At 43.9% G+C, this 12,672-nt stretch overlaps 1 protein-coding gene across 7 annotated transcripts in view; it reads right to left on the reverse strand.

Moving 5' to 3' along the window:
• The window catches only part of LOC144498775 (activating molecule in BECN1-regulated autophagy protein 1-like), a 409,078-nt gene that overhangs the window by 344,111 nt on the left and 52,295 nt on the right, over nucleotides 1–12,672 (reverse strand). For all 7 annotated transcript variants that reach the window (XM_078220425.1, XM_078220422.1, XM_078220420.1 and 4 more), the window contains one exon: nucleotides 1,797–3,262. In XM_078220425.1, coding sequence (XP_078076551.1) covers nucleotides 1,797–3,262 — 1,466 coding nt within the window. The remainder of the gene's footprint in view (nucleotides 1–1,796; nucleotides 3,263–12,672) is intronic.

Here is a 12,672-nt window from a genome sequence, read left to right on the forward strand (position 1 = left end):
CCATTTAAACCCTCGAATAAAGTTCATGCATGATAAAACATTTTAAAAATCATTTAGACAGACATTTTATCAGCTCATTCAACCCACTCTACATCACCCTCTAAACTGGGTACAATGCAGATTCATTAAAACGATACTTAAAAGGGTTAAATTGATAGATTGGATAAATTTGAGTTTGCATTCCCTTGAGCCGAAAAGGTTGTTAGATGTGATATAATTTAAATTTTTAAAACAATAAAGGGTTTTGTTAAGGTAGATAACCTTCACTGCTGGAGGAGCCCAGAACAACAAAATGCATATAATCTTAAAGAACAGAGCTAGGCGGTTCAAGAGTAAAATTACAATGGACTTTCCCAACACAAGCAGTGCAGGGGAAATCTGGAACTCCCTCCCTGAAAAGAGAGTCCATAAAAAATTTCAAGTTCAGCATCAAGAGTTCTGTTAGGCAAGGTTGTCAAGAATGAGAGAAAAGTCAGGTAAATTAGGTCAAGGACAGATTAGCCATGTGTCTCATTAGTTAGCTGGTTTTCTTCCTGTTCAGTAATGTTCAAAATAAAATTTAAAAATTCATTTTATTTGCGAGTACCCAAGCTTTCCCTCACTTTTTTGATAAAAATGGAAACTGATCAATACCAATAAAAACCCAGAGATAAAACCAAAAGGACCATAGAGTCAGCCACTGAAGCTTTCATAAATGTGCAGGTCATTGAGTCAGGTCCGGCAACATGACATTTTAATGCTGTACTTCGAATTTCCCCTGAACTTTCCACACAGATACCTATTCTGCAAGATGGAAAAAAGGGAAAATAAATACTTATTAGATTTGTGTCATCTGGGTGATTGGCTTTAATGTCCTCAGGTGTGCAAAATAAGTGAACAAGCAAGGAAGATTCAATTGTTCTTCATGGTCCCACAGCAAACACAAGACATCAATCAGTAGGAAGCCTGTCATGTGCCATTTTCAGGTTAAGACCCCTTCATCCTTTTTGTAGCAGTATGCATCTGCTATGGTGTGACTAAGAACATGCAATTGATTCAGGAGAGCTAAAACAGGATAACAATCGAATTGGTAGCTTTAAACCAGCCAATTCAAAGTAAATAGCTATTCACCCAGGATAGAAGTGGGTTTTTAACAGAAGCATGCCTTAGTTGTCATAACCACAGTCCCACAACCATGTTGCTAACCTCAATGAGCCTTCATCTTTGTTGGCAGTCTTAATCATCACTACATTTTACAATAACTTCTCTGGTCAGTGAGAACAAACATGGAGGTCTGAGGCTTCAAATAAAGCTTACATGATACAGTGAAATGAATGATCGATAACTAGAAAATGAGCACAGCCCTTTCATCACTGCTGCCATTCACCACCCAATAGACCACAGTTCGTGCTAGTTATCACCAATCAGTAAAGACCTTGTCCACATCTGTGCTCTAAAGAATACTCATGTCCAACATTCTCCAGCTACAACTGAAGTCAAGGCGGCCATCCTACACGCAAACCAAAATTACCAAAGATTGAAATTAACCAAGCATTATGAATTTAAATACTAAACAAGATGCCATAACTTAAGTTTCCAGAGAGATTGTTAATTTCAGTCACAAATTGTATATTCATGCACAAGTAAGAGTGGGGAAGAAAGAGCAAGAGCTGACTCTAACATGTACCAATGTTAGGACTTGGATATGTGCAACTTCCTGCAATCAGTATTTTTTCCTTTAGATTAATACCCATTTGGAGAACAGACGCTAAAGTCGATTTTAACTTCCTATAGTATAAGAACACAGCAAAATTTACCTTCTCAGCAAATTTTCTTCTGAGTTTTCTTCAGGCATTTCTTGGTTTAAGGCCTCTTGTGAAACATTTGACATTCTGTTTGATGTTGGTTGACTATACACCCGCTCCCATTGTCCCGTCTCATTGTTAAATGTTAGACCCATTGTACGTTCCCCTTGCTGGCCAGAGCCATGGCGAGTAAATCTGCCTTCTGAGCCACTCAATCCATGAGCCCTACCCATGATCCCTCTACTTGGTGGGGTTGGGGAATGGCTGCTACCCTGCCCTAGTGGTTCATAACTGTTTGGCACATGCCAAGAGCTGCTCTCATTGGATGAAAAAAGTTGTGTGGTCCGCTCCCATCGCTGAGTGTCATGGTTAAAAGTCAAAAGATTATGGCAGGCTCTGCAACGGCTAAGATGTCCACCTGATGAATTGGAAGCGTTTTCACCATTTTGCTGCGATGGCCCTGCCCTATTAGGCTCTATGTTATTGTTTAAGATCTCCTGCACCTGCTGGGATTGATTGGACTCGCCACCAACTCGCTGATCCACGTCCTGGAAGCTGTCCATCTCCATGAAATAGCGGCTCAGGTTGCACTGGAGGACATTCCTAACAGACGGCTGGTTGTTCGATCTCTCTTCGCCTGTGCTGCTGTTAACACCAGTGTTACCACTACTGCTTGTGCCAGGGCTCGAGACACTGCTCCCCTCAGAGGCTAATGTGTAAACAGGTTGAGCGTTTGTCTCCTGCTGTCTCAGCACCGATAGTAAGCTTACAGATGATGCACTAGTTCTAGGGGGTGGCATGCTTTCCAATTCAGACCTTGGCGATATGTTCAGCATTGTTCTTGTCCAATCAGACCCACTTAACCTGGAACTTTGTTCCCTGTACCCGGGGGTAGAGTTAGATTGCTGCAGTCCCCCTGAATGGTATGCTGTATGCCCTAATAAACCCCTCCTGCTAGTGGCTGCAGATAAATTTCGAAGAGAGTTGCCAGAGGTCTCGTAGTTAACAGTACTGAATGCAGAAGGGCGGTCAGGAATACGAGGATCAGGTTGGGATAAGGGCCTTTCTGAAGGAATACGAGGCTCAGTCCGTGCAGATGTAGAGGTGGTGGCTGCGGAGGATGTTGACGGAGTACTGTCTTCACTGGGTACAGAAGAGGAGGATGATGATCTCAGGGCAGAACAACGGCTACACAAACAAACCAATCCCATGTGATGAACACACTCCTGTACAGGATAGCTGAAACGGTCTCGAAGCACAGCATATACCGAAGTCCTACCACTTTCACCTGCTGGCAAGGTGTTCTCCTCACTCTGGCTCTGATCTCCTGTTGTTGTACCAGATGACCGTGAGGACAACATGTGTAGAAAATTGTGGAGCAGTGGTGTTCTACGGACAGGCTGTGATTGGAGGAAAGATCGCTGACGATATTGAGCTGTGTCGACGTTATCCAATGGAACTTCACCATCATCATCATTCTAGGAGAGAAAAAGAAAATAATAAGTTGCAGAATCTGTCTTTTCTAATCAAGAATTCTCTATTCCAACCCCAAAACTCTCCTGAAAAACATTTTCAGTTCCCTTTCTTTTGGGAAGGAGGAAAGCAAGAGTGGGAGGAGTTACTGAAGGAAGAAAGATCACCAGGACATGGTGATGTGCATTTGCATCTGTGATGCAACTTTTGGGCAAACACCATGGCCCCAAACCAGGTCATCTGAAAAAATCTCATGACACAAATGGAAGTCACTGTTCACTCAGTCCCTTGTCTGAAAGTACGCTCATAAACAGCAGCCTAAACACCTATTACCAATAATGCGATCAACCTGAAAAGAAGCTCAGGTTACCCTGAAGACCACCAGATATTTTCTTAATCTGGAGTGGGTATCAGGAAATACTCAAACATCCATCAAGCATGTTCATGAGCTACCACGATTATCACCAAATTAATAAGCGAGATCCTGCTCTGCCAATAGTTTGTACCATTTTACTCAAGATCTTTGGGTCCAAATCTGAACTCCAGAACAATTACCCAAAACATGATCCATTGGAATTCAATCACCACACCCTGAAATACCACCACTACAATAATGCCATCTTGTCCACAATGCTCACTTTCACGTCAAGAGACCACAGACAAAACCTAGAAGGTGGCCAAGGAATCCCACATTGTTGATGAGCAATTGTCAGAGGTAAGTTTAGGATTTTAACTTTTCAGGTCGGTGACAAAGGATTCTCAAATTAAAACAATAATTCACTTTCTCCACAGATGCTCAATATTTCACGCACTTGCTTGTATTTCAGATTTCCAGTCTCCCCAAAAATTTGTGGGAGAGAAAACCTTTTTTACAACTTCCGATCAACAAAAGGCAAAAGCCTAGCACAAGCCTGTCAGCCAAACAAAGTTGTATCCTAACCCCAACCAACATCGACAGGACACAGCCATTTCTTATTGGAATTGCCATACTATTCCTGACTATTTAAATTTATTTGCCCACCTCTTCAACAATAACTGCAAGCACCATAGTGAAGGACACAAAAATACTACACCAAAAGCTTGCATAGTCTTGCTGCTTAAAAAATAAATGCTAATGTATCCTCTTGCCAATGCTATGCAATTTACATTCTAGAAATCCTAAAATTGACATTACTGTAAATGTTCCCTTTCTCGTGATTAAAATCCTATTGGGTTATGAGAGATTTATGGAGCATGTTTTACAGTATTCAAATGGTTTTATTATACAGTGCCCAGATCATCAGGCACATAGCCACTTAACTACTGTGAATTGAACTCATCAAGCTGAAGCAACTGTTTCTTTGATATATTTATGGGTAAAAAATATTTCCAAACTAAGTAATATTTTAAATAATCTCAATATTATACAACTGTGCTGTTGATGTATTCCATAAAATAGAACAAACACTGCTGTACAAAGATTTTGAAACATTGCTTTGTCTTGGGACTGTGTCATTAACTTAGGTTCTGAAGGAATAGGGTTAGATGAAAGAATTAAAGGATCATGTGAATCCGAATTCAGACCAACAGGTTTGGGTGGCTTGGTTGTTAAAGGTTTGAGTGTGGGGTTGTTTTACTGGGGGAATGGTGCAAGATATTCACACCTGTAAACTATGAAGCAAACAGATGTGTTGGTGAAGAGATTGTTCGTCACCAAGTTCCAAGGAACTTTAGCTTTTGACCGAGTGTGCCCACAGATGTCAGGTTTTGTAAATGGTAATACTTTCATTCCAAAATAGGATTAAGTTAGGGATTCCCAAGAATAGCTAATTATCATTTCTCCTTGGTTACAAAACTCACATGATTCATATTGTCATGCAGTTGGGCTTTTGAGACAGAAAGAGACCACAGGAAGCCATTGCAGATCAGGTTGCAGACTCTCAAAAATATCGGGGAGATGGGGCCAGATAAGGAGTACCTGCGCACACAGTCTACTGAGGGAAGCAGAGGTTAAATCCCAGCCGAATGAGAAACGGTTGCCATGTTTTCACAATGTTAATTTAAAGGCTGGGCATTGATTTCGATGGAGCACGTCATATCTGGCCTTCGAGGCCTGGGGTTGGTCGAAGACTTCGACCACTGGTCTTACATTGAACACAAAGGACAAGATATTGAGAAGGGCTTGAGATGGCAGGATGCGACGAGTCCTCGCCACCCAGCAAGGCCTAAGGTTTCTCTTTACCAGGACTTCGGGATGATGACATAGTGGAGATGCAAAGGCTTCCATAAAACACTGAATGGACCCTGGATGTTGCTTGTGGGTTGTTGGTATGGTCTTATAAGTACTCATTTTGGGTGAGGAAAACTCCTGCTGCCACGTTTTCCTTTTGTATTTGTTATTTTGGGATTCAGGAATCCTTGCTCATCTCCTCTGAAGTTACAGACAGATCATGTATCCTGAAAAGGACCAGGGTTCTTTTTTCTGTCATTGGTGCCTCTGGTGTTGTTGGAGTGGGGGATGTGTGTACTGGTGCATGCCCAGGCGTGGTCAGCTAATCCTGGAATATCTGGCCTTTCTGGAGTTGGTCTCAGTTACTTGGCTGTGCGGGTAGTGACAGTGGTTATTTGATCACATAGCTCATGAAATGTACAGTGGGCATATCATCTTGTTAGGATTTCTTTGATGAAGGGAAATAAATGGAATCTTGTTGATGACAGGGCCCAAATGGTGTCTCTGGGGTGAGCACAGTAAGAAGTCTCACAACATCAAGTTAAAGCACAAGCTTTTGGAGCGTCGCTCCTTCTTCAGGTGAGTGAAGGGTTGTGTTCACAAACAAGGCACATAGACTCAATTTACAAGATAATGGTTGGAATGAGAGTCTTTACAGGTAATCAAGTCTTTACAGGTACAGACAATGTGAGTGGAGAGAGAGATAAGCACAGGTTAAAGAGGTGTGAATTGTCTCCAGCCAGGACAGTTAGTGAGCTTTTGCAAGCCCAGGTAAGTCGTGGGGGTTACAGATAGTGTGACATGAACCCAAGATCCCGGTTGAGGCCGTCCTCATGTGTGCGGAACTTGGCTATCAGTCTCTGCTCGGCAATTCTGCATTGTTGTGGAGGTTACCTTGGAGAACGCTTATCCAAGGTCAGAGGCTGAATGCCCGTGACTGCTGAAGTGTTCCCCGACAGGAAGAGAATTCTCCTGCCTGGTGATTGTCGAGCGGTGTTCATTCATCCATTGTCGTAGTGTCTGTGCGGTCTCGCCAAAGTACCATGCCTCGGGACATCTTTTCCTGCAGCATATCAGGTAGACAACGTTGGCCGAGTTGCAATTGTATGTACCGTGTACCTGGTGGATGGTGTTCTCACGAGAGGTAATGGCATCCATGTCGATGATCCGGCACGTCTTGCAGAGGTTGCTGTGGCAGGGTTGTGTGGTGTCGTGGTTACTGTTCTCCTGAAGACTGGGTAGTTTGCTGCGGATAATGGTCTGTTTGAGGTTGTGCGGTTTGAAGGCAAGAAGTGGGGGTGTGGGGATGGCCTTGGCAAGATGTTCGTCTTCTTCAATGGCATATTGAAAGCTCTGGAGAAGATGTCATATCTTCTCTAATCTGGGGAAGTACTGGATGACAAAGGGTACTCTGTCCGCCATGTCCATCTTCTGAGGAGGTCGGTGCGGTTTTTCGTTGTGGCGCGTCGGAACGGTCGAGCGCCATATCCTGTTTTTATGAGACCAGCTTTCAGCATCTGGGAGGTGTCTGTTGCGATCCTCCTCATCTGAGCAGATCCTGTGTATACGGAGGGCTTGTCCGCAGGGGATAGCTTCTTTAACGTGTTTAGGGTGGAAGCTGGAGAAGTGGAGCATCGTGAGGTTATCCATGGGCTTGTGGCACAGTGAAGTGATGAGGTGACCGTCCTCAATGGAGATGTGTGTCTCCAAGAATGCAACCAATTCCGCAGAGCAGTCCATGGTTTTATGATTTTAGGATTCTATGGTGAGTCTGATGGTGGGGTGGAACTTGTTGATGTCATCATATAGTTGTTTCAGTGATTGTTCGCCATGAGTCCAAAGGAAGAAAACATCATCCATGTATCTAGTGTATAGCATCGGTTGAAGGTCCTGTGCATGAAGATGTTGGCATATTGAGGTGCGAATTTGGTCCCCATGGTTGTTCCATGTGTCTGGAAGAAGAACTGGTTGTTGAAGGTGAAGACGCTGTGGTCCAGGATAGAAATCATAGAAACCCTACAGTGCAGAAGGAGGCCATTCGGCCCATCGAGTCTGCACCGACCACAATCCCACCCAGGCCCTACCCCCACATATTTACCCGCTAAACCCTCTAACGTACACATCCCAGGACACGAAGGGGCAATTTTTAACCTAGCCAATCAACCTAACCCGCACATCTTTGGACTGTGGGAGGAAACCGGAGCACCCGGAGGAAACCCACGCAGACACGAGGAGAATGTGCAAACTCCACACAGACAGTGACCCGAGCCGGGAATTGAACCCGGGACCCTGGAGCTGTGAAGCAGCAGTGCTAACCACTGTGCTACCGTGCCGCCCCGGATGAAGCGGATGAGTTGTAGAATTGCACCTGGAGATTGACAGTTGTCGGCATGGAGTACTGAGGCAGTTGCAGCAATGCCATCGTCGTGGGGGATGCTGGTGTAGAGTGCCAAGACATCCATTGTGACGAGAAGTGCTCCTGGTTCAACTGCCCCATGTGTGCTGAGTTTCTGTAGGAAGTCCGTAGTGTCACGATAGAAGCTGGGGGTTCTTTGTACAATGGGTTTCAGGATGCCCTTGACATAGCTGGAGAGGTGCTCAGGCAGAGTCCCATTGCCTGCTACACAAGGCCGTCCCATTGTATCTTTGGGAGGCAGTAGAGATCTCCAACGCGGGGAGTACGTGGGATGAGAGCACGGAGGGTGCTCTGAAGGTCCAGATCAAAGATCTTGATCAGTCTGTTGAGTCAGATCTGTGGGTAACCGTCTGTAGTGTTCCTCGTTGTTCAGTTGTCGGTACACTTCTTTGCAGTAATCCGTTCTGTTCAGTATGACGACGGCCCCTCCTTTGTCTGCTGGTTTGATGACAATGTTGCGGTTGGTCTTGAGAGCGCGGATGGCATTGCATTGTGCTTGGGTGATGTTCGGGGCTGTCGTGAGTGCGGCTGATGAATCTGGCATTGCCGCACTTCCTGACGGCTTAGACATACATGTCGAGTCGAGGGCAGCAGCCTTCCGGAGGAGTCCAATTCGATTCTTTCCTCTTCGGTTGCTGCACCGCGGATCTCTCCGTCGGCTGTTCCAGTTCATTGGCTGTCTCATTGTGTTCACTGTTGGCCTCTTGGAGTTTGTGGAAGAACTCCCACAGTCTCATTCGCCTGATGAATTCCCCCGTATCTGCTGCGAGACTGATGGGGTCCATTTTGGTGGTGGGGCAGAAATTGAGCCCTCGGCTGAGAACTTCAATTTCATCTGGTTGAGGTGCGTAGTCCGACAAGTTGACAACGGACTTCCCTGCAGTGGTAATGTTTTCTACTGTGGTACGGGGGGGGGGGGCTTGGTTGCTATTGGTGGTCATGCCGAGTTTCTCAAGTTTCCTGTTCTTGGTGTGCATGTAGATGGCTTAATTCCATTGTCTCGCCTGCTTAGCAGTGTTTCGCAGCTGGCCTGTGTCCTGAGTGCAAGTTGAGAATATGGACTCTATCTTGGTTTCCAGGATGTGGCGTTTGCTGTAGAGCTGGTTGAGGAGTGAGAGAGAGGTGCGACGGCAAAGTCTCTCAGCGTCGTCTGTGTTATAGGTTGACCTGAGTAGGTTCGTGATCTGTAATCCTTTTGGTATCTTGGGTGCTTTCTTGCATCTTTGTAGAAACTTGATGTCTGTGTCAATATGCGTGATCTTCTTGGAGATCCTCTCCACTTGGAACCAGCAGTTTGCGGTTTCGATGGTAGCCATGATGTGGAGATGCCGGCGTTGGACTGGGGTAAGCACAATAAGAAGTCTCACAGCACCAGGTTAAAGTCCAACAGGTTTATTTGGTAGCACAAGCTTTTCCAAGGTTCCCAATGTTCAAACATCTCCCAAGAGGTTTGTGAACACAACTCTTCAGAACTGTGTTCACAAACATCTTGGGAGATGTTTGAACCTTGGGAAACCTTGTGCTACCAAATAAACCTGTTGGACTTGAACCTGGTGTTGTGAGACTTCTTACTGTGCTTATCCCAGTCCAACGCCAGCATCTCCACATCACGTCTCTGGGTCGGCTCTCATTCTAGTGTGCCATTGATTCTAGTTTAGCTTGACCGAGTAGGTTAGAGCAGTCGTAACTGTGTTTATCCAGGTCAAGTGGAGAGTATGCTGGGTGGGGGAGTATGTCACTCTCTCCCAAGTTGTCCCCTTTTGGGAGCTTCTCAATTAATCTCCTTCGAGACTTGGTTCCCCCGGGGATGCAGTATCCTGTTGGCTGTGGGGCCTCCGAGTGCAAGTGTTTCAGTTCAGCGTTATTAGAATCTTTCTTCGGTTGGAGATTAGATTGCAGAGTAGGTTGCCCTCCTCCAAGTTGTCTTATATAGGGACTTCCAGACTGTCCTCCTTCTTGAGGCTTGGGCACCCTTGGAGTCAGTAACCTGGTTATGAGGTTCTGCTCAATATCCTTTTTGCAAAAGTGTACAGTTAGACCACATCTGGCATGCGTTGGCTAATCCCAGTGTTCCTCTCTCTCTGGGGTTTCCTTTCTTTAGCTGGATAAGTGAGGTGCTGATACAGGCACTAATTTGTTGTATTCAGTTCTTTTCAAAAGGAAAATTGTATCTTTCCCCAAGATATCCTGTTGATGGGTTGACAAATTTCTCTTCTCTTTGTTGGTAGGGTTTCCTAATGGTGGGGCCTGATCAGTGCATCTGATATGGCTGGAGAAGAGTGAGGTTTGTTGTGTTGAGTCTTGGCATGGTGCGAGAAACCTTTGCTTACTGGCTCCTGTATACGAGTGTACGCTGCCACGCCTTATACCAAAGGCAGTATTCTGATGTTCCACTTTTTCTGGGGTATCCTTTCATTGCTTGGAAGTCTTGGGATGCTGAGTTAGGTCCCGATTGGTTGTATTTTAGCCCATAAGAAATCTCATATATTCTGTGGTTGTGTCTTTGTTATCTTATAGAGGAGGTTGTGCACCATGGTGCCATGTGCTCATAACTTTACCTTGCTATCCTGAGATTCCCCCATTCTTCCTGATAATGAACAGAACTATGGAATCCCTACTGTGCAGGAGGCCGCCATTTGGCCCATTGAGTCTGCACTGACTCTGCAAAAGAGTATCGTACCTAGGCCCATCCCGTGGGTAATTTTAATCATCTCTTAAGCTTCTAAATGCGAGGGAATAAAATCCTAGCTTGTATAATCCTTCCTTATAATTTAAGGTTTCATTCTGGTAAATCATGCGGCATTTTCTCCATGTCCAATGTATCCTTCCTTAAACGTGATGTGATGCTTAGAACCACTCGAACTCCAGCTGTGGTCAAACCAGGACTTAATATTGCAAAATGCATGACTTGAACCCCTTGTATTATAGTCCTCTAGATACCTTTTTTAGAGTTGAGTTCAACAATATCTAACCCTAACTTTTGTCCCTATTTTGTTTCTACTTTTAGTTATTTTCTGTAGCTGTTCACGGCACTTTAGTGATCCATGTAATTGGAACTCCAAGACTCTTTTAATCTTCACTCTTTCACAAAGTAAAGCGTTCTACCCTTTTTAGGTCCAAAATAAATGATCAAACATTTGCTGAAACTGAAATCCATTTGCTTAATGATTTTGATCAGGACTAAGACATTAGAGATGGAGTTGAGGATGTAGATGAGCACATCAGCAGCTGCAGAAAGGTAATTTCATTCACCCTAAAAAAGGTGACGCAGGTATAAGTGAAATGGGAAATTTTATCACGGGGAAAACACAGAAGGAAGTAGGAATAAGAACAAAAAAGGCTGGAAATACTCAGCAGACTAGACAGCATCTGTGAGAGGTCAATGACCTTTCATTAGAACTGGAAGAAGTTAGAAATGCAACAGCTTTTAAGCAAGTGAAAAGGAGAAGAACAAAAGGACCGGTCTGTGATAAGATGTATGGCAGAAGAACTTGCGTCTAAAGGGTTGTGGTGCAAAGCTAAAGGACTGATATTACACAAGTAATGCAATTGAAAAGAATGTCTTCCATCACCTCCAGCATGTCACCACCAAACATATCTGCTTCACTCCCTTCAATGTTCCAAAGTTATCATTCTCTCAGCGACATGCTGGCCTACTCTTCAGTCAAACCAATAAACCCTTCCTTCCCCACAATATCTTTCCATGTAAGTGCAGGTGGTGCAACATCTGTCTTTTTATCTCCCCACTCACTATCCAAAATCCCAAAACACTCTGTCCTATACTCCTTAAAATTTATTATATCACATTCACTGCACTAAGATATGCTCCATAAAATGCAGGTTAGGTGACTACTTTGCAGAACACCACTGTTCCGTCCACAAGTGTGACCCTCAGCTTTCCGTAGCCTGTCTTTATGATTCTCCACCTTGCTCTCATGCCATACTCCCTTGGCCCACTGTAGTGTTCCAATAAAGCTCAATGGAAGCTCAAGGAATAGCACCTTTGGATTAGACATCTCAGCGTCCTAGATTTAACCTTCAAGGTCAAAAATTTCAGACTGTAACCACTGTCCCCATTTTATTTGCTCTTTCTTTGCAGGTTTTGGTTTTATTGTCTTGTTTTTCTTCATTTTCTTTTTCCATTTCAGACTGTAGCTGTTCATCATTCTGCCATTCACATCTCCTCTAGACAGGTCATTTTATTTTGGTGGACATGGAGTAACACAAGAAGTTATCAGGGGAGCCTTATCTGTGATTGACACAATGGGATCAGCAAGGCCATATGGGATGGCTAGGTTAAGAGATGGCCATGAATATAGGTTCAAAATGTTACTTCAAAAGGAAAAAAGGATCTATCAAAGAATTATTGAGCAAAGATTATGCAATTATGAAACAATAAGATAGAACTAGACTACATTTAATTTGTGTATCTCAAGGCCCAAATTAAAATTTGATATCACAAGTGTGCAGCAGAATATCATAGAAAGCTAATCAAATATAGCAAACTACCGTTTGGCTGAAGTTAATTTTAATAATTACAGTTTTGTTTTCAAATTGCTATCTCCCAATGGCACACAAACAAGCTATAATGCCCTTGCAATTTCATGCCTGGAAATTTATAATGCAATAATATCTCTCAAGTATTGAATGCTTAATAGTAGTATCAGATTTACTCTCCAGCAGAAACCCAACATCCACAGCATCAAGACAAAGTGCATTCAAATATTAGTTTTTGAAGGGCTGTTTAAAGCAACATACACACCGAGTACGGTAGTGTTAACTGCATGATT

This window comes from Mustelus asterias, chromosome 9, assembly GCF_964213995.1.
Source record: "Mustelus asterias chromosome 9, sMusAst1.hap1.1, whole genome shotgun sequence".
Lineage (NCBI taxonomy): Eukaryota > Metazoa > Chordata > Chondrichthyes > Carcharhiniformes > Triakidae > Mustelus > Mustelus asterias.